The following is a 22,792-nucleotide window of genomic DNA, read 5'->3' on the forward strand; positions in this document are numbered from 1 at the left end:
GTAGAGGCCTGGAGACCAGGAGCTAGGTATGTTCCAGGCTGGAGGGCCAGCGTGGCTGGAGGTGCACAGGAGACCAGGCGAGGGAGGGCCTAGTGGCGCTTGCTACAGAGCTGGGATTCCTTCTGAAGGTGCCGGGAAGCCACGGGAAGGTGTTGAGCAGGGATTGGTACCGTCTGAATTACGTTTCAGAGGGATCACTGTGGCTGCTGTATAGTAGAAGCAGGGAGCATGGGGTAGTCCTGGGATTCCCCTCCCTCCCTCTCTCTCTCTCAAATAAAATAAAAAAAAAAAAACAGTGGAGGTGGTGGGAAGAAGTGGATAATGAATTGTGCATGGAGGTAGCAGAGGGAAGAAACAAGAATAAAACTTTGATTTTTGGCTCAGGCAATCCATCTGGCAGTCCTGTTGAATCACTTTCTGTTAAGTTCAAGATAAGAAAATCCAGAGTTTTTAACAACATGGTTAAAATGGTCCGTCCCTGGGGCGCCTGGGTGTCTCAGTCGGTTGGGCGTCCGATTTCGGCTCGGGTCATGATCTCGCAGTCCGTGAGTTTGAGCCCCGCATCAGGCTCTGTGCTGACAGCTCAGAGCCTGGAGCCTGTTTCCGATTCTGTCTCTTTCTCTCTTTCTCCACCCCTCCCGTACCCATGCATTATCTCTCTCTGTCTCAAAAATAAATAAACGTAAAAAAAAAAAAAAATTGTTTTTTAAATTAAAAAAAAATAAAATGGTCCATCCCTTTCCTATGTCTGCACTCATTCTCGCACTAAAAGTTGGTTAAACTGTTTTGTTTTCCAGTTCCCACAACTGTTCAAGCTCTATCACCTTATCCAAATGCACAATTTCTCCAACTTTGATCCATCCTGAGATATTACCTCCTCAGAGGCTGCCATCCACCAGCCCCATTATTTTCCATTGTGAAACTCTGGATTTTTGTTTGTAATTAAACATTCATTCCCTCCAGTAGATTATCAGTTCCAGGGGGAAAGTGCTTTTTGTGTCTCTTTTTGCCCCAGAACCTCCATGGTGCCAGACAGATAGTGGGTGCTCGGTGCACGTTTAGGTGGCTGGGCGCACAAGCGAATCCTCACGGGGAAGGTAACGGCATGGTGCCGACAGTTGTGAAAATGCTTTCCAGGGTCTGCAGGTGAGCAGTGTGCTTGGACTTTATTCCTTTTGGGAAGTGTCAGAGGACTAATAACAGTTATTTTTTACATTAATATTACACCTGGGTGTCTGAAAACCTGCATTTAAGATTCTGAACTCTATAGATGACACGGGAGAGGAAGCTTTTTCTTCTTACCAGCATGTCATTGGCGCCCACACAGTGACACTTAGCATGCGGACTGTGACACTTCTATCCTAATGTTAATCCAATCTCTCTCTCAAGGTTAATCTGAAGCGACCATGTCCTTTCTGGGCAGAAGATGGCCATTGTTCAATAAAAGACTGCCATGTGGAGCCCTGTCCAGAGGTAAAATAAATTAAAAAAATATGAATAGGGAAAACATTGCTTCCTCTTGGGCTTTTAGACAAACATGAACTTTATATTTTATTGATGGATTTAGACCTGTCATCAAATTCATAAACTGTTAGATCTCTCCTTTTTAAGTATTTTTATTTTATTTATTTATTTTGAGAGATTGTGCAGGGGAGGGACAGAGGGGGGGGGGGGAGAGAGAGAGAATCCTGGGCAGGCTCCACACTCAGCACGGAGTCCATCGTGGGGCTTAATCTCACAACCCTGGGATCATGACCTGAGCTGAAATCAAGAGTTGGATGCTTAATTGACTGAGCCACCCAGGTGCCCCTAGCTCTCTCCTTTTTACTGAGATTATTAAAGATTTTATACTCATTACCAAAATGGGTTTGAAGACGCTTGTATCCAGTGGTATTGATGATTGGATATGGAAGTATAGTATGATTCTAAAACAGATGGAAAATCAGGGGCCTGTTCTAGGATTGGATCTACAATGTCTAACGCTTATTTCGTGCTTTATTGGATGTGCATCTTGTTTCATAAGAAAAGTAATGCTACCAGGGGCGCCTGGGTGGCTCAGTTGGCTGAGCGTCCGACTCTTGATTTCAGCTCAGGTCATGATCCCAGGGTCATGGGATCCAGCCACGTGTTGGGCTCTGTGCTGAGCGTGGAGCCTGCTTAAGATTCTCTCTCCATCTCTCTCCTCCCCCTGCCCCTCTCCTTGTCTTGTACTTTCTCTCTCTCTCTCTCTCTCTCTCTCCCTCCCTCCCTCCCTCCCTCTCAAATAAAAAGAAAAGTAATGCTACTGGACCTTCAATTTTACATTTAGAGTGGGAATTACCATGGGTAAAGTGGGAGAATCTCAGGCTTGGTGTCAGGTTTGCACTTGGTCTTGTTATATTAAAAAAAAAAATAGCTATACTTATATTTTAGACTTCATTTTTTGGCATCTAGCACAATTCTTTTTTTTTTTTTTGAATATATGAAATTTATTGTCAAATTGGTTTCTATGCAACACCCAATGCTCATCCCAAAAGATGCCCTCTTCAATGCCCATCACCTACCCTTCCCTCCCCCCACACCCCCCCATCAGCCCTCAGTTTGTTCTTATTTTTTAAGACTCTCTTATGCTTTGGCTCTCTCCCACTCTAACCTCTCTCTCTCTCTCTTTTTTTTTTTTCTTCCCCTCCCCCCATGGGTTCCTGTTAAGTTTCTCAGGATCCACATAAGAGTGAAAACATATGGTATCTGTATTTCTCTGTATGGCTTATTTCACTTAGCATAACACTCTCCAGTTCCTTCCACCTTGCTACAAAGGGCCATATTTCATTCTTTCTCATTGCCACATAGTACTCCATTGTGTATATAAACCACAATTTCTTTATCCATTCATCAGTTGATACAATTAATTCTTAAACAGTAATTAGTTATGAGCTATGTTTTCATTCATTTTTTTCTTTTCTTACCTAATCAGTCTAGTTTGTTACCCTTAAAAATGGGGGGGGGGCGGAGGGGGAGCCTTATCTGAAGCAATGTCCTTCCTAAAGGGACAATTTTAAAAAATTCTAATTTTCCTTTAAGAATAAAATGTTTTAACTTTTTAGTTTGAAATAATTTCAGACCTACAGAAAAATTGCAAGGATAATAATAGCAGTCCTCATATACTTTTTATTCAGATTCCCTAAATGTTCATCATGTTTGCTTCATTATTCTCTCTATACACATATGTTAATATTTTCTGAAGCATTTGGGCCTAAGTTACCAACATGGTGATCTTTTACCCCTAAATACTTGAGTGTGTATTTCCTTAAAAACAAGATTATTCTCGGGGCGCCTGGGTGGCGTAGTCAGTTAAGCGTCCGACTTCAGCCAGGTCACGATCTCGCGGTCCGTGAGTTCGAGCCCCGCATCGGGCTCTGGGCTGATGGCTCAGAGCCTGGAGCCTGTTTCCGATTCTGTGTCTCCCTCTCTCTCTGCCCCTCCCCCGTTCATGCTCTGTCTCTGTCTGTCTCAAAAATAAATAAACGTTGAAAAAAACAAAAAAACAAGATTATTCTCTTACCTAACCACAACATAATTAACAAAATCAGGAAATTAACATTAATTATAATACTGATGTCTAATCTGTAGACCTTGCAGCTGACTTAATGTGCTATATAGCTAAAAAACAAAGTGTAAAAACATAGTGTTGTGTTCATTTCAGGTATACAAAATAGTGATTCAACAGTTCCATACATTACTTAGTGCTCATCAAGATAGTGTACTCTTAATCTGCTTTGTCTATTTCAGCCCCTCCCCCCCACCTCCCTTCTGGTAACCATCAGTTTGTTCTCTATAGTTAAGAGTTTGTTTTTTGGTTTGTCTCTCTCTTTTTTGTTTTTTTGTGTTTTTGTTTTGCTTTCGTAAATTCCACACATGAGTGAAGTCATATGGTAATTGTCTTTCTCTGACTGGCTTATTTCCTTTAGCATTATACTCTCCAGATCCATCCATGTTGTTGCCAAGTGGCAAGATTTCATTCTTTTTTATGGCTGAATAATATTCCTTTGTATGTATATGCTACATCTTTTTCCAATCATCTACCGGTGGACACTTGGGCTGCTTCTGTAGTTTGTTTATTGTAAATAATGCTGGAATAACCTAGGGGTGCATATATCCCTTCAAATTAGTGTTTTTATAGTCTTTGCATAAATACCTCCCGGTGTAATTGCTGGATTGTAGGGTAGTTCTATTTTTGATTTTTCAAGGAACCTGCATGCTGTCTCCCAACAGTGGCTGCACCCGTTTGCATTCCCACCAATAGTGCACAAGGGTTCTTTTTTTTCCACATCCTCGCCAACACCTGTTACTTGAGTTTTTGAGTTTAGCCATTCTAAAAGGTGTGAGGTGATATCTCATTGTGGTTTTGACTTGCCTTTGCCTGATAATGAGTGATGCTGAACATCTTTTCATGTGTTTGTTGGCCATCTGGATGTCTTCTTGGGAGAAATATCTGGGATTATTTGGTGTTTTTTTGGTGTTGGGTTGTATAAGTTCTTTATATGATTTGGTAACCTTTTATCGGATATGTCACTTGGAAATGTCTTCTCCCAATCAGTAGTTTGTCTTTTAGTTTTGTTGGTTGTTTCCTTTGCTGTGCAGAAGCTTTTTATTTTTATGTAGCCCCTAATAGCTTATTTTTGCTTTTGTTTCACTTGCCTCAGGAGACATATCTAGAAAGATACTGTTATGGCCAATGTCAGAAAAAGTACTACCTGTGCTCTTCTAGGATTTTTATGGTTTCAGGTCTGACACTTAGGTCCTTAATCCATTTTGAGTTTTTGTGCACAGTGTTAAGTGGCCCAGTTTCCTTCTTTTGCATGTAGCTGTGCAGTTTTTCCAATACCATTGTTGAAGAGACTGTCTCTTCCCCATTGCATCTTCTTGGCTCCTTTGTCAAAGATTAATTGACAATAACATCGTGGGTTTATTTTTGTGCTTTTTATTCTGTTCTATTGATCTGTGTGTCTGTTTTTGTGTAAGTACCATATTGTTTTGATTACTATAGATTTGTAATGTAACTTGAAATCTGGAGTAGCTCCAGTTTTGATTTTCTTTTTCAAGATTGCTTGGCTGTTTTGGGGCTTTTGTGGTTCCATGCAAATTTTAGGATTATTTTTTCTAGTTCTATGAAAAATGCTATTAGTATTTTGATAGGAATTGCATTAAATATGTAGGTTGCTTTTAACATTTTAACAATATTTGTTCTTCCAATCCATGAACGTGGAATGTCTTTCCACTTCTTTGTGTCATCTTCAGTTTCTTTCATCAGTGTTCTATAGTTTTCAGAATATGGGTCCTTCACCTCTTTGCTTAAGTTTATTCCTAGCTATTATTTTTGGTGCAGTTGTAAATGGTATTGTTTTCACAGTTTCTCTTTCTGTTGTTTCCTTATTAGTGTATACAAATGCAACAGATTTTTGTACATTGACTTTATGTTCTGAAACTTTAGTGAATCCATTTTTCAGGTCTAGTAGTTTTTTGGTGGAGTCTTTACAGTTTCTGTATATAGTGTGATGTCATCTGCTGATAGTGAAAGTTTGACTTCTTCCTTACCAATTTGAGTACACTTTATTCCTTTTTGTTGTCTGATTACTGTGGCTAGGACTTCCATTAGTATGTTGAATAAAAATAGTGTGAATAGATATTTTGGTCCTGTTCCTAACCTTGGGGGGAGAAAAACTCTCCATTTTTCCCTATTGAGTATAATGTTAGCTGTGGGTTTTCCACATAAAGCCTGTATTATGTTGAGGTATGTTCCCTCTAAACCTACTTTGTTGAGGGTTATTTATCACGAATGGATGTTGTACTTTGTTGAATGCTTTTTGTGCATCTATTGAAATGGTGGTATGGTTCTTGTCCTTTCTCTCATTGATGTGGTGTATCACATTGATTGATTTGCAAATATTGAGCCACCCTTGCATCCCAGGAATAAATCCCACTTGATTGTGGTGAATGATTTTTTTTAATTGGTTGTTGGATTTGGTTTGCTAGTATTTTGTTGAGGATTTTTGCATCCAAGTTCATCAGAGATACTGGCCTGTAGTTGTCTTTTTTAGTGGTGTCTTTATCTGGTTTTGGTACAGGGTAATGCCGCCCTCATAGAATGAATTTGGAAGTTTTCCTTCCTCTTCTATTTTTTTGGAGTAGTTTGAGAAGAATAGGTAGTAACTCTTCTTGGAATGTTTGGTAGAATTTGCCTGTGAAGCTGTCTGCTCCTGGATTTTTGTTTGTTGGGAGTTTTTTGATCACTGAATTTCCTTATTGGTAATCAGTCTGTTCAAATTTTCTATTGCTGCTTCAGTTTTGGTATGCTACATGTTTCTAGGAATTTATCCATTTCTTCTAGGTTGTCCAATTTGTAGGCATATACTTTTTCATAATATTCTCCTACAATTGCTTGTATTTCTGTGGTGTCAGTTGTTATTTCTCTTTCATCTGTGATTTTGTTTGGATCCTCTCTCCCCCTTCCCCACTTCTCTCTATGAGTCTGGCTAGAGGATTATCAATTTTGTTGATCTTTACAAAGAACTGGTTTCATAGATCTGTTCTGTTTTTTTTAATTTTCTGTACCATTTGTGCTCTAATCTTTATTATTTCCTTCCTTTTGCTGGTTTTAAGTTTTGTTATTCTTTTTGTAGCTCCTTTATGTGTAAGGAGATTTTTCTTGCTTCTTGGAGTAGGCCTATATTGCCCTAAACATCCCTCTTAGAACTGCTTTTGCTGCACCCCAAAGATTTTGGACTGTTAAATTTTCATTTTCATTTGTACCCGTGAAATTTTTGATTTCTTCTTCAATTTCTTAGTTGACCCATTCATTGTTTGGTAGCATGTTAGTTAATCTTCATGCATTGATGCTCTTTCCAGATTTTTGTTTGTGGCTGACTTCCAGTTTCATAGCATTGTGGTCAGAAAAGATGCATGATATGACTTGATCTTGAATTTGTTGAGGCTTGTTTTATGGCCTAATAAGTGATCTATTCTGGAAAATGTTCTGTGTGCACTTGCAAAGAATATGTATCTGCTGTTTTAGGTTGGAATGTTCTGAAAATATGTTAAATCTATCTGATCTGGTGTGTCATTCAGAGACACTCTTCCCTTGTTGATTTTCTGGTTGGGTGATCTTTCCATTGATGTAAATGGGGTGTTATAGTCCCCTATTATTGTATTTCTTTTGATCAGTTTTTTATGTTTGTTATTAACTGTTTTGTGTATTTGGGCACTCTCAAGTTGGGTGCCTAAATATTTACGGTTGTTGTATCTTCTTGTTGGATTCTCCCCTTCGTTATTATATAGTGTTCTTCTTTGTCCCTTGTTACAGTCTTGTTTTAAAATCTATTTTGTCCAGTATAAGTATTGCTACTTTGGCCTTCTTTGACATCCATTTGCATGATACCTGTTTCTTCATTACCTCACTTTCAATCTGCAGGTGCTTTTAGGTCTGAAATGAGTCTCTTGTAGGTAGCATATTAGATGAGTCTTATTTTTTTTACCCACACTGTCATCCGATGTCTTTGGATGAGAACATCTAGTCCATTTACCTTCAAAGTAGTTATTGATATATATTTATTACCAAGTTGTTACTTGCTTTGTGATTGTTTTGTAGTTTTTCTCTACTCCTTCTCTTGCTCTCTTTCATAGTGTTTTGGCTTTCTTTAGTGATATACTTGGATTCCTTTGTCTTTATTCTTTGCATATCTATTGCTGGTTTTTGATTTGTGGTTACCATTAGGTTTGTACATAACATCTTCTGCATAGCAGTCTATGTTAAGTTGATGGTCGTTTAAGTTTGAACCTATTCTTTCTTCCTTTCTGCCTGACATTTTAGGTATATGGCGTCATTTTTATTTTGTGAATCTCTTGACTGATATTTACATATATATTTATTTTTACTGCTTTTGTGTTTCCTACTTTTTATAATAAGTCTTATAGTCTTCCTTGCCACTCAGAGAGTCCCCTTTAACATTTCTTGTGTGGCTAGTGGAGTGGTCATAAACTCCTTTAGTTTTTGTTTGAGAAACTCTTTGTATTTTCTTGTATACTGAATGAGAGCCTTGCTGGATAGAGTATTCTTGGCTGCACAGTTTTTCTTCTTAGCACTTTGAATGTATCATGCCATTCCCTTCTGGCCTGCAAATTTTCTGCTGAAAAATCAGCTGATATCTTTATAGGGTTTCCCCTTGTATGTAACTTGTCTTCTTTTCTCTTGGTGCTTTTAATTTTTTTCTTCATCACTACTTTTTGTCACTTTAAGTACTCTGTGTCTCGGTGTGGACATCCTTGGGTTGATTTTGTTGGGGGATCTATATGCCTCCTGGATCTTGATATCTGTTTTCTTCCCCACATTCAGGAAGTTTTTAGCTATTATTTCTTCAGATAAAATTTTTGCCCTCTTTTTCTACTTCTTATGGGATCCTTGTAATGCGAATGTTATTATGCTTGATGGAGTCCCTGAGTTCCCGAAGTCAGTCTGTTCTCATTCTGTGTAATTTTTTTCTCACACCTACTGAGCTTGATTACTTTCCATAATTGTGGCTTCTGGGTGATTAATGCATTCCTCTGTTTCATCTAGCCTGCTATTTATTCCAGTTAGTGTGTTTTTAATTTCATTTATTGTATTCATCTCTGATTTATTCTTTTTTATCTCTGTGTTAAGGGTCTCACTGATGTTTTCCGCTCTTTTCTCAAGTCCTGTGAGTATGTTTATGCTCATTATTTTAAATTTTCTATCAGTCATATTCTATTCTTTTCTCTTTGATCTCTTGCTGTGCTTTTGTCTTGTTCTTTCATTTGGGACATATTCCTTTGTCTCCTCGTTTTGTCTAATTCTATAGATCTGTTTCTGTCTGTTGGGGAAAGTCTGCTACATCTCCTCCTCTTGACAGTAATGGCTTTATGAGGAAGAGGTCCTATAGTGCCCTGCAGTGCAATGTCTCCTGTTCTCCACGACCTTATACTTCAGGGAATGTCTCCTATGTGTGTTGCAAATGCCCTGCTCTTGTGCCTTGGCCACTTTTTTCTTTAGTCCGGTCGTCTGCAGAGGCTCTCTTAGCCCATTGTGGGCCGTATTCGGTCCCAGACCTGTGCCGCACATTTTCACAAGGTGTGTGCTGCTCTGTTTGTGAGATGAAACCTGTTGCCTGCACTGGGGGAATAGAGGGTGTGTGGGTGGGGTACTTCATGGGGATCTTCCATGAGCTTCTGCAGAGCCCATGCTGCTGGGACCTATGCCCTGCAAAAACCCATGGGTCAGGAGAAGCTGTGTTGCTGATGTGATGTTTACATTGGTCTTGTGGGGGAGGTGATTCGCAGCCAGGACTGAGGAAAATCTGTTGAAAAGGGCAGATCAGCCAGGCGTGGATGGGTGGGGCTTGCTGTGAGCAATTTAGGTAGGGAGTGTTGTGCAGCACTGGTTCCCGCCGGTGCCTGTGTGTTTCTGCTGGGGGCAGGGAGTGGGGATTGTGGGAGGGGGTTGCGGGGGAAGGAGGGAAATAACACCTGCCTCTTCCTTTGTACCTGGAAGGGTCTCCCAGTGATCCCTGCCTCTCTGGACTTGCTCTGTGATTAGTAAATAAATCTCAGTCCCATGTGCCCTGGGCATTTTTCAAACTGCTGCTTCTAGGCTGTATCTACCTGGGCCGTTTGTCATGCTATCATTTTAAGGGCAGGAACTCTGCTTCCTAATGCCCTTCAGGCTCTCCCACACCAGAGCTGCTGATTCTTAAAATTCCAGGCTTCAAGTCCTGCTGGTTGTAGGAACTCTTGTAATTTGGACCCCCTGGCTTTCAGAGCCCAATGTTAACTGGGATTGGTCTGCCCTGTGCAGGCTCCCTGGTGTGATCATCTATTTCTCCCCCTCTCCGTGCCCCCCGCTCAGAGAAGAGTGAGATGCGCCCTCTTCTCTTCCTTAGTTGTGGAGTTTGTTCTGCCAGTCTTTGGGTTGTTTTCTGGGTTATTTGTGCTGAGGTGAGTGTTACCTAGTTGTATCCATGGGACGAGGTGAGACCAGGGTCGTCCTCCTCCACCATCTTTCCAGCCTCAATCCCAGCCAGATTTATTTCATGCTTGATTTTAGTCATTAGTTTTACATTTATCATTACTTCTAATAATTCTCTTTTGTGATTGTTATATATTATCTGTGACAGTGATCTGTGATGCCTACCCCAATATTTCTAAAAGCCTTGTTAAGATTTGCTTAAGTCAAGTTACTGCATTTAGCATCAAACCTTTAAAAAAGCTGCTGAAGATTTTGATTTTAGCACATTATACTACACTAGTTAGAGGACACACTGTAGCCAGCAGTCACTTTTGGTTAATATTTATTCCGTATTTTAAATTCAGGGTCTGTGGCTGTTAGGTTTGACTTGAGTTTTACAGTCTTCTCTCTTTTGCCTTCTGTTAGATGTCCTAGGAAGCACTGAAATGATAAAATACTGGCAGCACGTAACATTTTAATTGATTAATCTTTTTATTAATAAGGGAAATATCTCTTATCATCATTATTATTATATACATTCTTCCACCTGACAGGAAGATATTTATTCTGAATATTTGGTTAAGTTTGCCTGTGTTAAAATTTATCATGATGATACATAAAAAAATTTTAAGAGGTAATTTTCTATACCGTAGATCCAGATGTTGAAAATCAGTCCCCTGAATTGATCAGAGTTATCAACCTGTGATTTTCTGTTTCAGTATGGTTTTTGTTTTAAAACTGTGTTTGATAAACCAGCTGTAATGATTTCTAGGTTTATTTATTAAAGCCTAAAACTAATTATTGGCTTTGTAGGAAAGTGAGTCAAATTGGATCCGCATGCAGATCTTCTGTTAGTAAACCCTGGTTACCTAGATTGATAAGCCCTAGGTTAATCCTGTGGACCAAAGAACTGACTCTCTTAGTATTAATCCCAAACTGCCTTCACTATAAATGTCAATTTAGAGCAGAATTTAAGATTGAGCCTAAGATATTTCAAATAACTGAAAATTTTTAAAGCTTCTGTTTCTGTTGTAAGAAAGTTCATGGAAAAGTGATTTTTGTCAGGTTTTTTTAACCTAAAAATTATGTAAACTATTAGATACTTCATTGAGAATTTAAATTATAGCTAATTTTGACACTCTTATTTTGTATATGTCATTTGGTTTGCTATACTATGATTTACAAGTTTGTAAATTGGTATACCTCCTTACGATTTATCTTAAAGAGGTAATATGAAAACAGATTTTGAATGAATGTATATTTTCTCATCATGGAATAAAATAAAATACCCTTTATTTGAGCAATGTCATTATTTGTGAAGAAATCTCAAAAAAAAAAAAAAAAAAAACAAACGATGGTCATTTTTTAAATTGCTGTTGTTGTTCTTTTAAGAGTAAAATTCCAGTCGGAATTAAAGCCGGGAGTTCTAATAAGGTGAGTCCCTTTTCCTTGAGTATTTCTGCTTTATGTTATGAAATTTACCATTTACTGCTTGACGGTAGTTACCGAAGGAGAACTGTACTGTGGTTAGTTGGGAGTGGGCACATTTTGCCCCAGAATCCCATATTTCCAATTCTTTCAGCAACAGAGAGCTTGTGTATTTTTTTTACAGTTAAATTATATACTTTTGTTTTGTTTTAAGATATTTCAATTCTGTTTTTGGAACCTCTAGAAGAACTACAGTAGTGTAATGTAACTACAGTGTCAGATGGCCTACTCAACAGGTGTTTTATCATGCATGTATTTTTAGTTTTCGGTTTCAACTAGTCAACCTGTCATATTCAGGGTTATATTGTATAAACAGCTATTAAGGTATTAGCATAGTACTTTTCAACGGCATTAAAATACTCCTTTATTAAAGATTACCGTCCCCCCTTTTTTTACCCTTTCCCTTTTAAATTAAAAAAAATTTTTTTTTAATGTTTATTCTCGGGAGAGAGACAGAGACAGAGTGTGAGTAGGGGAGGGTCAGAGAGAGAGAGGGAGACACAGAATCCGAAGCAGACTCCAGGCTCTGAGCTGTCAGCACAGAGCCTGATGCAAGGCTCGAACTCCAAACTGTGAGGTCATGACCTGAGCTGAAGTCAGACCCTTAACTGATGGAGCCACCCAGGCGCCCTTACCCTTGCCCTTTTAGAAGCATGCCATAATTTACTTAGCCGTGTATGTTTTTATGTAACAGTTTACTTCTAGTTTTTCACTATTATGTGTACATAGTAAAGATCATCATACCCTCTCTCTCCCTGCTCCCTCTCTCCATTTTCTTTTTGCATTTTCTCCCCTGTGTGTTCTTTTGTTTGTGTTCACTCTCTTTAATTTATTTTTGTTTCAGCTCTGAACTAAATACACAGTGTTAGAGACATTTGAAATCTCTTCTGGACTCCTTCCCAATCCCATTCTGTTTCCTCCGTCCCCAGAGATAGCCACTTTTCTGAAACTTACATGTGTCCTTCTGTGTTACTTAACTTTTCTACTTCTAATGCACATGTAGCCACAAGTGACATATAGATCTTTTTATTTTTTATTATTTTCTTAAACATTTGTTTATTATTGAGAGAGAGAGACAGAGGATGAGCATGGGAGGAGCAGAGAGAGGAGGAGACAGAGAATCCAAAGCAGGCTCCAGGCTCTGAGCTGTCAGCGCAGAGCCTGACGCGGGACTCAAACTCACAAACCACGAGATCATGACCTGAGCCGAAGTCGGACACTTAACCAGCTGAGCCACCCAGGCGCCCAACATATAGATCTTTTAATATGAAGTTTAAACATTAAGATTATGCTTTTTTATTTCTTCAGGTTAAAAACATTTTTTCAGTTACCTTTACTCCACATTATGCTTTTGTCTCTGATGTAGCTTTGTTAATTTTAATAGGTAGTATTCTATTTTTTTTCAATGTTTTTTTTCATTTTTTTTTTTTTTTTTTTTTTTTGAGACAGAGAGAGACAGAGCACGAGCAGGGGAGGGGCAGAGAGAGAGGGAGACACAGAATCTGAAGCAGGCTCTAGGCTCTGAGCTGTCAGCACAGAGCCCGACGCGGGGCTCAAACTCACGGACTGTGAGATCATGACCTGAGCTCAAGTCGGACGCTCAACCGACTGAGCCACCCACGCGCCCCAATAGTTGCATAGTATTCAATGGTATGATTATGTCATTGATTAGCTCCTCCTCTGTTGATGGACATTTCACTTGTGTTGACTTTTTTGCTATTACATACAGTGAGGCACTAGCATTTCTGTCCTTTGTCTCATTGTTCATATGTAAGAGTTTTCCTAGGTCTGTATTTAGAAGTAAGGTTGCTGGGGCATCCGTTATGCTGTCCCAACATGAGATAGTACCTAATACCTTTTAAAAGTGGTTGTACCTTGTTTTTAGTTTTGTTTTTAAATGTTGCTCTGGATATGGTTTCAGTTTTAAGACTGCTGGTTCAAGGATATTATGCATTTTTGCAGCTCCAGATAAATATTGTCAAATTACTTTCCCAAGATGGTTTTCTCAGTTTAGGTCATCACCAATGTACCAGTACTAATTGTTTTTAATGTCTTAGCTTAGTTGGTGGAAATTCGTGATGCATTTTGATTTGTATTTCTTACATATGTGAGAGATTTTGATGTATCTATGTCATCACTGTCAGATTGCCAGTCGTACTTGAGATTATTACTAAACTTCCTATGAACTTCCTTTCAGTACTCAAAAGTGGCAAACAGCACCAAAGAATTAGAAGATTGTGAACAAGCTAATAAACTGGGAGCAATTAACAGCACATTAAGGCAAGTTTATTTTAGGAGTGTTAAAAAATATTCTTTTGTTTAGTATATTTATATCAGAAATCTTCTGTTTGTGATTTTGCTTCAAGTAATTCTTAAAAGGAAGAAGTTATTTTTATCTTAAATTCCATGATTGCTTTGCTTCCTCCTGTTAGCTGATTTGTTCTTAAATTTCTGGAATGTATGATCAATAGTGACTTTATCAAAAAGGAAAAATTTAGAAGATTGCTCAACTAGCAGGGCTTATGGGTCTATTTTTCCTGGTTATTATAGGAAAAGGAACTTGAACCTCTAAGTCTTTTATAAATAGTAATTCAATCTGTAGGTTACATTTTGAATGGGAAAAGTTATTACCATAACTGTTAAGTTTCGTAGATTCTTTTTCCTATTGACTTTTCCTTATTCTAATAAAAACCTGCTTGGGAAGGCCAGTGTAATTGTGAGTGGTCTCAGATTATGCACTAAAAATGATTGTATCTATAGTTGAATCTGGGGAATGGAGTATCATTGAACTTCTTTTGAATTTCCCTTTTTGTTTAGGTTGGCATCTATGTACTATAACTGTTAAAGACTTAATAAAGTTAGCAGTTTTATTATCTATTGAAGAACAATTCTATAGAAAACTAGAGAAGATAATATAATAAATACTCCTGTGTCCTTCACTCCAGATGAATAGTTGTTAACTTTTTCTACCATGTCCTCTCTGGCCTATTCCCCAATCCTGTTTTCTTTCCTTTTTCCTTAGGAGGAGCTACTCTCATGAATTTGCTGTATACCCACTATGTTTTTCTTTTTATCATATATATCATCTTTATTTCGTGTATGATTTTACTTTTCCCTTATATAAAATAATACTGTACTTAACAGACTTCAACTTTATTTTTATACTGTACATTTTGCTTTTCTAGATCTGTCTCATTTTTTTAACTGATGAGTGGTTTTTACCTTATGAATATATCATATTTTACTTCTCTGTTCCCGTATTGATAAACACTTGAATTGTTCAAATTTTTGCTTCTGTAAGTTATGCCACCTTGAGCATCCTTGAGAAATTTTTTTTGGTGTATGCTAGGAAATTTGTCCTACGCTAGAAAAACTGCTGCATCTTCCTGTTGCCCAGGTGCGCCTATTCGTGTTACTGCCTGATGGCTTTCCAGAATACTCGTGTGGTTACATACTGCCTCTGGGACTGAGAACTTGTTTTGTTCTTCACATCCTTGCCAAAAATGGATGATGTTTGACTGCAAAGTAGTACCTCATTTTTGTTTATATTTTGTTACTAGTGAGTTTGAGCATTTTTTTGATCTGTGTATTGAACATTTATGTTTTTTATTCATTCAGTAAATGAATGCCTGCAATATGCCAGTCAGTGTTCTAGAATATTAGGCATTTAGCGCTGTACATGGCAAATTCTTTTTCTCAGGAAGCTTAATCCTAGTTGGAGATATGCAGTAACTGAGTAAAATGTATCAGAAGTTAAGTAAAATGATGATGAGTGCTTGGGAGAAAAAGAAACCTGAGAAGAATGATAGAGAGCTAAGAGTGGCAGGGCAGGGAGGGGAGGGAGTTGCACTGTTTCCAATGGGTTGGTGAGAGAAGGCCACAGTGATATGGGACATTTGAACAAAATGCCCATGAAGACATAAGTCCTATTATGGCTGCCTGGGGCATGAGTGTTCCAGGCACGTGTAATTGTTAGTAAAAAGAACCTGTGGCAGAAGCACGCCTAGATTATTTGAGGAACCACAGAAAGTCCAGTGTCGCTGGAATACAGTGGTCATAAGATCCTAGGGGTGGACGTAGGAGTAGGGTGGGGTGGAGATCTTATAGAGCCTTGAAGACGATTACAAATACTGCTTTGAGGCTAAGTGGAATGAAAAGCCACTGGAGGATTTTGAGAGAAGGTGTTGAGGGAGGCAGGTGTTCCACTGTGGAAGCCTTGTTATGTGATTATTGTAGTGATTCAGCTAAGGTATGATGGTGGTTTAATTTAGACTAGGGCAATGGCAGTGGAAATGATGATAAGTGATCAGATTCTGGATGGATTTTGAAGATGGAGCGGACAGGGTTTGCTGTGGGATTTGATGTGAGGTTTGAAAAAAGATAGGAACTGTGAATGACTACAAGATTTGGAACTAGAAAAATGGAGTTGCCATTTACTGAACTGGGATACCTACAGGAGGAACGAGTTTGGTGGAAAATCACAGTTCAACCTTGGACCTGTTAAGTTTGAGCTGCCTATAAGACATCCAGTTGGAGATGTCAAGCAGGCAGTTGGATATACAAGTCTCAGTTTCAGGGGAAGGAGAAAATGTGGGAGTCATTCAGTAAATATATGCTTATTTAAAAACTATAAACCTGAATAAGATTACCCAGGAGAGAATATAACTAGAGAAGTCATCAAAGGATTGGGCCTTAAGTCATTCTAAGATTTTAAGGTAAAGCCCCTGTTCATATTCTTTGCTGTTGTTTCTCCATGGGGGGGGGGGGGGCAGGGTAAAGGTGGAGTAGGTGTGCATTTCTCGATCATTATTAATTTGTAGGCATTCTTCATATAATATGAGACAATGGCTTGTCTTTTAATTTTGCTTACAGATCTTTTGTTGAACAGCAGTTACTAATTTTTTTAAACTTTTAAATTCCAGTGTAACTCACATATAATAAAGTGTATAAATCTTAAACGTAAAGGTCAGTTTAATTTTACAGATTAATTTTACAGAGTAAATCAACTCTGCAGCAACTATCCAGAACAATGCACTCGATACCCTGAAGATTGGCACGTGTGCTTTCCTAGTCATTACCACTGTCCAGAGTTAACCATGATTTTGAATTATATTAGCAGAGATTGGTTTTGCCTGTTTATATAAATGAACTCTTAAGGAATGTATTTTTTTTTTTGTATCTGGCTTATTTTATTAAACATCACATCTGTGAGAGTCATTCATGTTCTTAAGGTTAGTAGCATTTAATTCTCTTGTCATTGGTATAATATTCCATAGTTAAGACTGCACCAAAATGTTTCCATCCAACTATCATTGATAGCTGGAGTTTTTCACTTTGCAGCCATTACAAAAAAAAAAAAAAATTTGGTGGATATTTGGTGGTGTTTTTGGTATGCATTTTTGTGTAGAATATACCTATAAGTGGAATTAAGTAATACTGCCACGTGGTCTTCCAAAATGACCACTAAAATACATTGCCACTAGTAGTATATGAGATTTCCTCATTCCACGTCTCCAACAATTGGTCTGTAATTTTTTAAACAGCTTTATTGAAGTTTAATTGACATGCAGTGTATTGCATCTACTTGAAATATACTGTTTGATGTTTTGACAAGTGTGCACTCGTGAAAATCTGCATTATCAAGATAGTTGTCCTACCCACCACCCTGAAAAATTCTCTCATGGCCTTTGGAAAGGCCTTCATTCCATTCTTTCCTGCCCTGCGTTTCCCACTTTGAAGGCTCCTGCTTTAACACACAGCACCATCTTGACAGGAAGCCCTGGTTTAAGCCCAGGAAATTCTTATAGAAGTAGCTTGACATCCATCTTCAAACTGACTTTTAGAGAAGCTGGGCAAGGGTTTTTTTTTTTTTTTGTTTGTTTGTTTTTTGGTTTTTTTTTTTTTTTTTTTTTTACATTTTATTTATTTTTGAGAGAGAGAGAGCGCGCGAGCACAAGTGGGGGAGGGACAGAGAGAGAGGAAGACACAGAATCTGAAGCAGGCTCCAGGCTCTGGGCTGTCAGCCCGGAGCCTGATGCAGGGCTCGAACCCACAAACCATGAGATCATGACCTGAGCCAAAGTTGGATGCTTAACCGACTGAGCCACCCAGGTACCTCTGGATGAGGTTCCTTCTAACTCATTTGTAAAGCAAACTGGGCCAGCTCTGTTAGCATTAGGTTAGTGTTGCCTGTCTTTTCTGTTGCTGTGGCTTTCAGGCAGGGTTTAGGATGAAACAACAAAGTGTCATCAAATAAGTATGCTCAAAGAAAAAAGTTTGTTTTTCTAAGTCAGATTGTTAACAAGAAAATTGGAATTTATGTCACAGTGGTCTTGTTCTTGATTATTTTCAATGGAAGATGTATCTAATTAAACCTAACGATAGTTATTTTAGCTGTAACTAGAACTTAGACATTCTCGTTTTATGGAATTATATGTTTCAGCTGAGTCAACTAAGATACGAGTATTTCCATTAACTTTTATTATTAAGTTAACTCAGTATTCCCACAGTGGGAAAAAAAAAATCCCACAGTGAATTGAAAACATTTATTGATAAAGTTGGGGTAGTCCAGTCAGTCAGCCTTACATACTTCTCGTAGTGGTTATGTAATGTAGCAGTTTTTCAAATACAAAATAAATTCTTGGCTATGAAAGTAACACATTTAGAAACTACCTGATTTAAACTTAGTACACAAATAATTTTTTTTTTATCTTTTTTCCCCCTATTGTGTAGTGAACAAAGAAGAGTAATAATAGTTCTCTTATAGATGTTGCCAGTCTGGGTTTAAGACCGAGAAGGTCTGAACATAAGTTAAAGTAAATGTAGGTCCGAGGTTATTTGAGAGACTGTGATTGTTCCTTTATCGGTTCTCCAAGCAGAGATCTTGATCATAGGTTTTGTTAAATGTGAGGTAGTATGTAAAATGAATGGTATGTCCTGATTAAAAATGACATTGGTGTTACCAGTGAATATCACATTGGAAGGGACATCCTGGAAATGCAGCGTTTGGTGTTTTTGTCCTATAAATAACAGAAACAAGTTAAAAGAATTATGAAGGTAAATTCAATTCCTGCTTTAGAAAAAAATACCACAATTTCTAAGTTAGGTGAAAAGGCTAGCTTAAATTTTGTGTTTAACTAAATCTCATATATATTTGTAAGTTTTCTAGTTAAAGTAATTATCGCACTAGGGCTAATAATAGCTTTAGTATGAATGGAAATCCTTCACGGGAGAGTTAATATCTGTGTTTTTCGTAAAACTTGCTATCATTCCTTCATGTGACCACTAATTGAATTTGTGACACTATCTAAATTAAAGATGTGACCTCGGGTTATCTGTTTTCAGTTATACAAGATGCATTGTAAACATTTTCAACTCCAGATTTAATCATTTTTTTTTCTTTCTTGTTCCCTCCTTCCCTAGTAATCAAAGCAAAGAAGCCTTCATTGACTGGGCAAGATATGATGATTCACAGGATCACTTTTGTGAACTTGATGGTAATAAAATAAACTATTGTAATTAAATTCTGTTCACTCTAATCCTTTTATAAGAACTTGAAGTCAATGAAAATATACTCAGAATTAGAACTTGAACACGCTGGATGTTGCTGTGTGGATCTTACTATTGTTCATAATGGCATTTATTGAGAGCTTATGTTCCAGATCCTGTGCTAAGTGCTTGAAGTGTGTTATTTCTCATCTTTGCAGTTACTTTATTTTTAATTTTTTTTCATGTTTATTTTTGAGAGAGAGAGACCAAGTGGGGGAGGGGCAGAGAGAGAGGGAGACACAGAATCCGTAGCAGGCTCCAGGCTCCGAGTTGTCAGCATAGAACCTGATGTGGGGCTCAAAGTCATGAGCTGTGAGATCACGACCTGAACCAAAGTCAATGCATATCCGACTGAGCCACCGAGGGGCCCCTTTGCAGTTACTTTAATAAGTATCTGTTATTTCATATCCAAGGAAATGGAGTCTCAAAAAGACTGGCTTAGCCAGGATCACACAGTAGCCAGAGGCTGAGATGGGATTCGATCCCAGATCTGAATCCCATATTTTTTTCATCGTGACATACCATCTCCTGTGGACCTCTATTTCAAGCCACTTAGTTTAGCTCTGTGAACATATAAACATGTTCACAATGGAATTTTCTGGATGTCTCAACAAACTAACATAAAGATGCCCTGCAGTATTGGGGAGGACTCTAATTTGACTTCCCCATAGCCCTCTTGCCAAGAGTCTGCAGAATGGTACGAAGAGAGGGCACTGTTTACCAATAACTACCATGACTCCTATGGCAGAAGGGAATTGGAGTGACTCAGAATTTTTTCTGAGGAGAATATTTCCAAGAGTTTTGTGCTGAGTAGGCTTAAATCATTCATTTGGCCTCTCTTCACTTTTTACCTTTATATTGTGGGTAGTGGAAAAGAATTTGGGATAAAGCCTGCCCATTTGGAGATAGCAGAAGTTCCTCTGAATTCTTAAAGCATATAGAGTGGTCATACTGCTTTCTGGAGGTTTTTGGAAGATTCGTCTGTAGAACTGTGCTGTGAATCCAGTGTGTAATGGAGTAAGTTACAGTGAGCTGCTACAGTAGTATGGGAAATTGAGACAAAGCCAGGAAGTGGAACGGTCTCACCATGGTTTATATGGTTTCAGCAAGGACATTTTTAAGAGATCTGAAAAAAGTGTCTTTGGGTATCATAACTCCTGTTAGGATATTTAGAATCGCCAAAGGTTTCGTCGAAGCAAGCCGCTGTACCTAGGTTAAGAATTAACATCACTGCTTACTTACTCTTTCATTTGCTCTTGGGTCATCATTCTAATTACATGTAACGTTCAACATCACGGTCACTTCCTGCCAACTTGTTTTACCTGTTCGTTATTAAAATAAAAAATTTTCAGTAGTGCTTAGTTGACAGGGTTTTTACATTAAAAATCATTTCTGTGAATATTTCTCTCAGTAAATGATATCAATATATATTTCTCTTACAGGTATTTAGTAAACAATACTACTCATTGGCAGGGATCACCTGATATGATTAAATTGATGTACTCAATTACCTCATCAATATAAATAGTATTAACTAATTTTTTGACATTAGCTCCTTCTATTGTAAAAATGGAAGAAGTGTCCTAAAAGAATTTACATCGAATCATCCCTTAAGATTTTTAGGATGGTATAATTAAAATAATTAGTGGTGTTTATATTTTGTGTAGTCCTTAAACACGTAACCGTTCTGCTAGTTGGATTACCACTGCTCTTCCAGGTAGTAATGTTCGTGTGTCTCCCAGTGATTTATACGTACAATTTTTAGTAAAAGGTGAAAGATGTATACAATCTGAAGAGAAACCAGAGTATTATACGTACAATTTTTAAAAGCCCATCAGAGTAGCTTTAGAGTCACTGTTGAGTAATTTCAGTTATCTAAACTCACTGGATCAAAACAACAAATCTGAAGAATAGTCACCCCCGTTTACTGGAATGTGTTTATACATAAGCCCGTGTGCTCGGCTGCTTTGTTGTTGTTCTGTGTTTGGAAAGGGAGATGATCTTCATAGATCAAACGGTAGGTTTTTAAATAATTTAGCAGGTTAAGGTAAGCTGCTTTCCCTGCTCATTTTTTCGTCGTCGTTGCTGTCTTTATGCATGGCTGGCTGCTGCTTTTGCTTCAGGTTTCTGCTCACATGTCTCCTCAGCAGAGAAGCCTTCTGTCACCTCCCTATATGAAATGGTAACCACTGCCCCTCTCTGTCTGCACTGCTGCCTGCTCTCAGACCACTGAGCACTACCTGAGCGTGCGTGGTGGGTTGTTTAGGTTATCTGCTTGTTGTCTGTCTTCTCCAGCTACAGTGAGAGCTCCTCTGGTCCACTACCACACTCGTGCCCAGAACCGTGCCTGGACGTGGCATATGCCACCCTAGTGCCTAGAACAGTGCCTGGACGTGATATATGCCACCCTAGTTGTTTATGTGGTATATGCCACCCTCGTGCCCAGAACAGTGCCTGGACGTGATATATGCTCAATATATATTTGCTGCATGACATTGTTGGTTCAGATATAACTGAAATAGTGTGATTTTTACTTTTATTTTTTCCATTATAACATTAATTTAAACATAACGTAAATTTAAAGTGTTTAAAATAGTAGTTTCTGAATCTGGCTGTGTATCAAAATTACTTGGGGACTTTGTGAACTGTAGGTTCTCCTCGACTGAGTATACTTTAACAGTGCATTACTAGCAATCTGGGATCAAGCTGGTGATGGAGGGTTGTAGGCTCAATCCTGAGTATACAATAGGATTTTTTATCCGTGTCCTTACGCAGAAAGCCCGTGCACTAAGTTGGGGTACCAGCACTGGTGTGTTTGTAGGGGGAATGCGACCTATGTATGCTGCCCCCCACCACCCATCTAGATGTCACAAAGTTCTTGCCAGTATGGGTCAGGGGTGGACAAACATTTTCTTCTGTAAATGGACAGATGGTAAGTACTTTAGACTTTATGGACCATATGGCTTCTATTACAGCTACTCAGCTCTGCCATAATAGTGTGAGACAGCAAATGAACATGGCTTGTGTTCCCATAAAACTTTCCTTACAAAAAGTACACACTAGACTAGATGTGGCCTTTGGGTTGTAGTTTGCTAACCCCATTCTGTAGGTTAATAAGACCCACTTTTTCATCATTTGAAAAAGTAATACAATTTTTAAAACCACTTTTGATTTAATTTAAGGGAACATACATTAAGAATGTTGAGGTGCAAGTTTTAAATTAAACGTTGATATAATTGACTTTTGTGATTTGTCACTGCCTTAGCTTACATTTTTTTTTAAGTTTATTTTTCAGAGAGAGAGAGAGAGGGTGCATGAGCAGGGGAGGGCCAGAGAGAGGGGAGAGAGAGAATCCCAAGCAGGTTCTGCACTGTCAGCCCGGAGCCCAACAGAGCTCCATCTCCCAAACCATGAGATCATGACCTGAGCCAAAATCAAGAGCCAGACACTCAACTGATGGAGCCACACAGGCGCCCAAAATTACATTTTAAATCCTTGTACTTTAATATCTGAATCTGTTTGTTTTTCCTTATTGGTTGGTTAGTTGCTTTTGTTGGGTGAAGGGGTTGATAGCAGTCCATTGTGTGCATTTGTAGGTGAGCCTACAAATGTGTAGGCTTACATGCACACACACATTCTTTATACATGTGTATATACGTATATATCCATGCATATAGGTGTTTATGATATGTTTAATATTGTAAAGCTTATGTAAAATCAATTTTGCAAATGAGTTTAATTGTGAACAACTCAAATTAAAAA

The 22,792-nt window shown here is 38.3% G+C and overlaps 1 protein-coding gene across 3 annotated transcripts in view; it reads left to right on the plus strand.

Moving 5' to 3' along the window:
* The window catches only part of ERO1B (endoplasmic reticulum oxidoreductase 1 beta), a 61,895-nt gene that overhangs the window by 14,715 nt on the left and 24,388 nt on the right, over positions 1 to 22,792 (plus strand). Inside the window, exons 3-6 of one of the 3 annotated variants that reach the window (XM_045437267.1) lie at positions 1,390 to 1,473; positions 11,387 to 11,428; positions 13,680 to 13,762; positions 18,905 to 18,978. In XM_045437267.1, the coding sequence (XP_045293223.1) occupies positions 1,390 to 1,473; positions 11,387 to 11,428; positions 13,680 to 13,762; positions 18,905 to 18,978 (283 nt within the window). The remainder of the gene's footprint in view (positions 1 to 1,389; positions 1,474 to 11,386; positions 11,429 to 13,679; positions 13,763 to 18,904; positions 18,979 to 22,792) is intronic. The other 2 variants (XM_045437268.1, XM_045437269.1) reach the window with 2 other exon arrangements.

The sequence above is a fragment of the Leopardus geoffroyi genome, chromosome D2 (genome assembly GCF_018350155.1).
Source record: "Leopardus geoffroyi isolate Oge1 chromosome D2, O.geoffroyi_Oge1_pat1.0, whole genome shotgun sequence".
NCBI classification, from domain to species: domain Eukaryota; kingdom Metazoa; phylum Chordata; class Mammalia; order Carnivora; family Felidae; genus Leopardus; species Leopardus geoffroyi.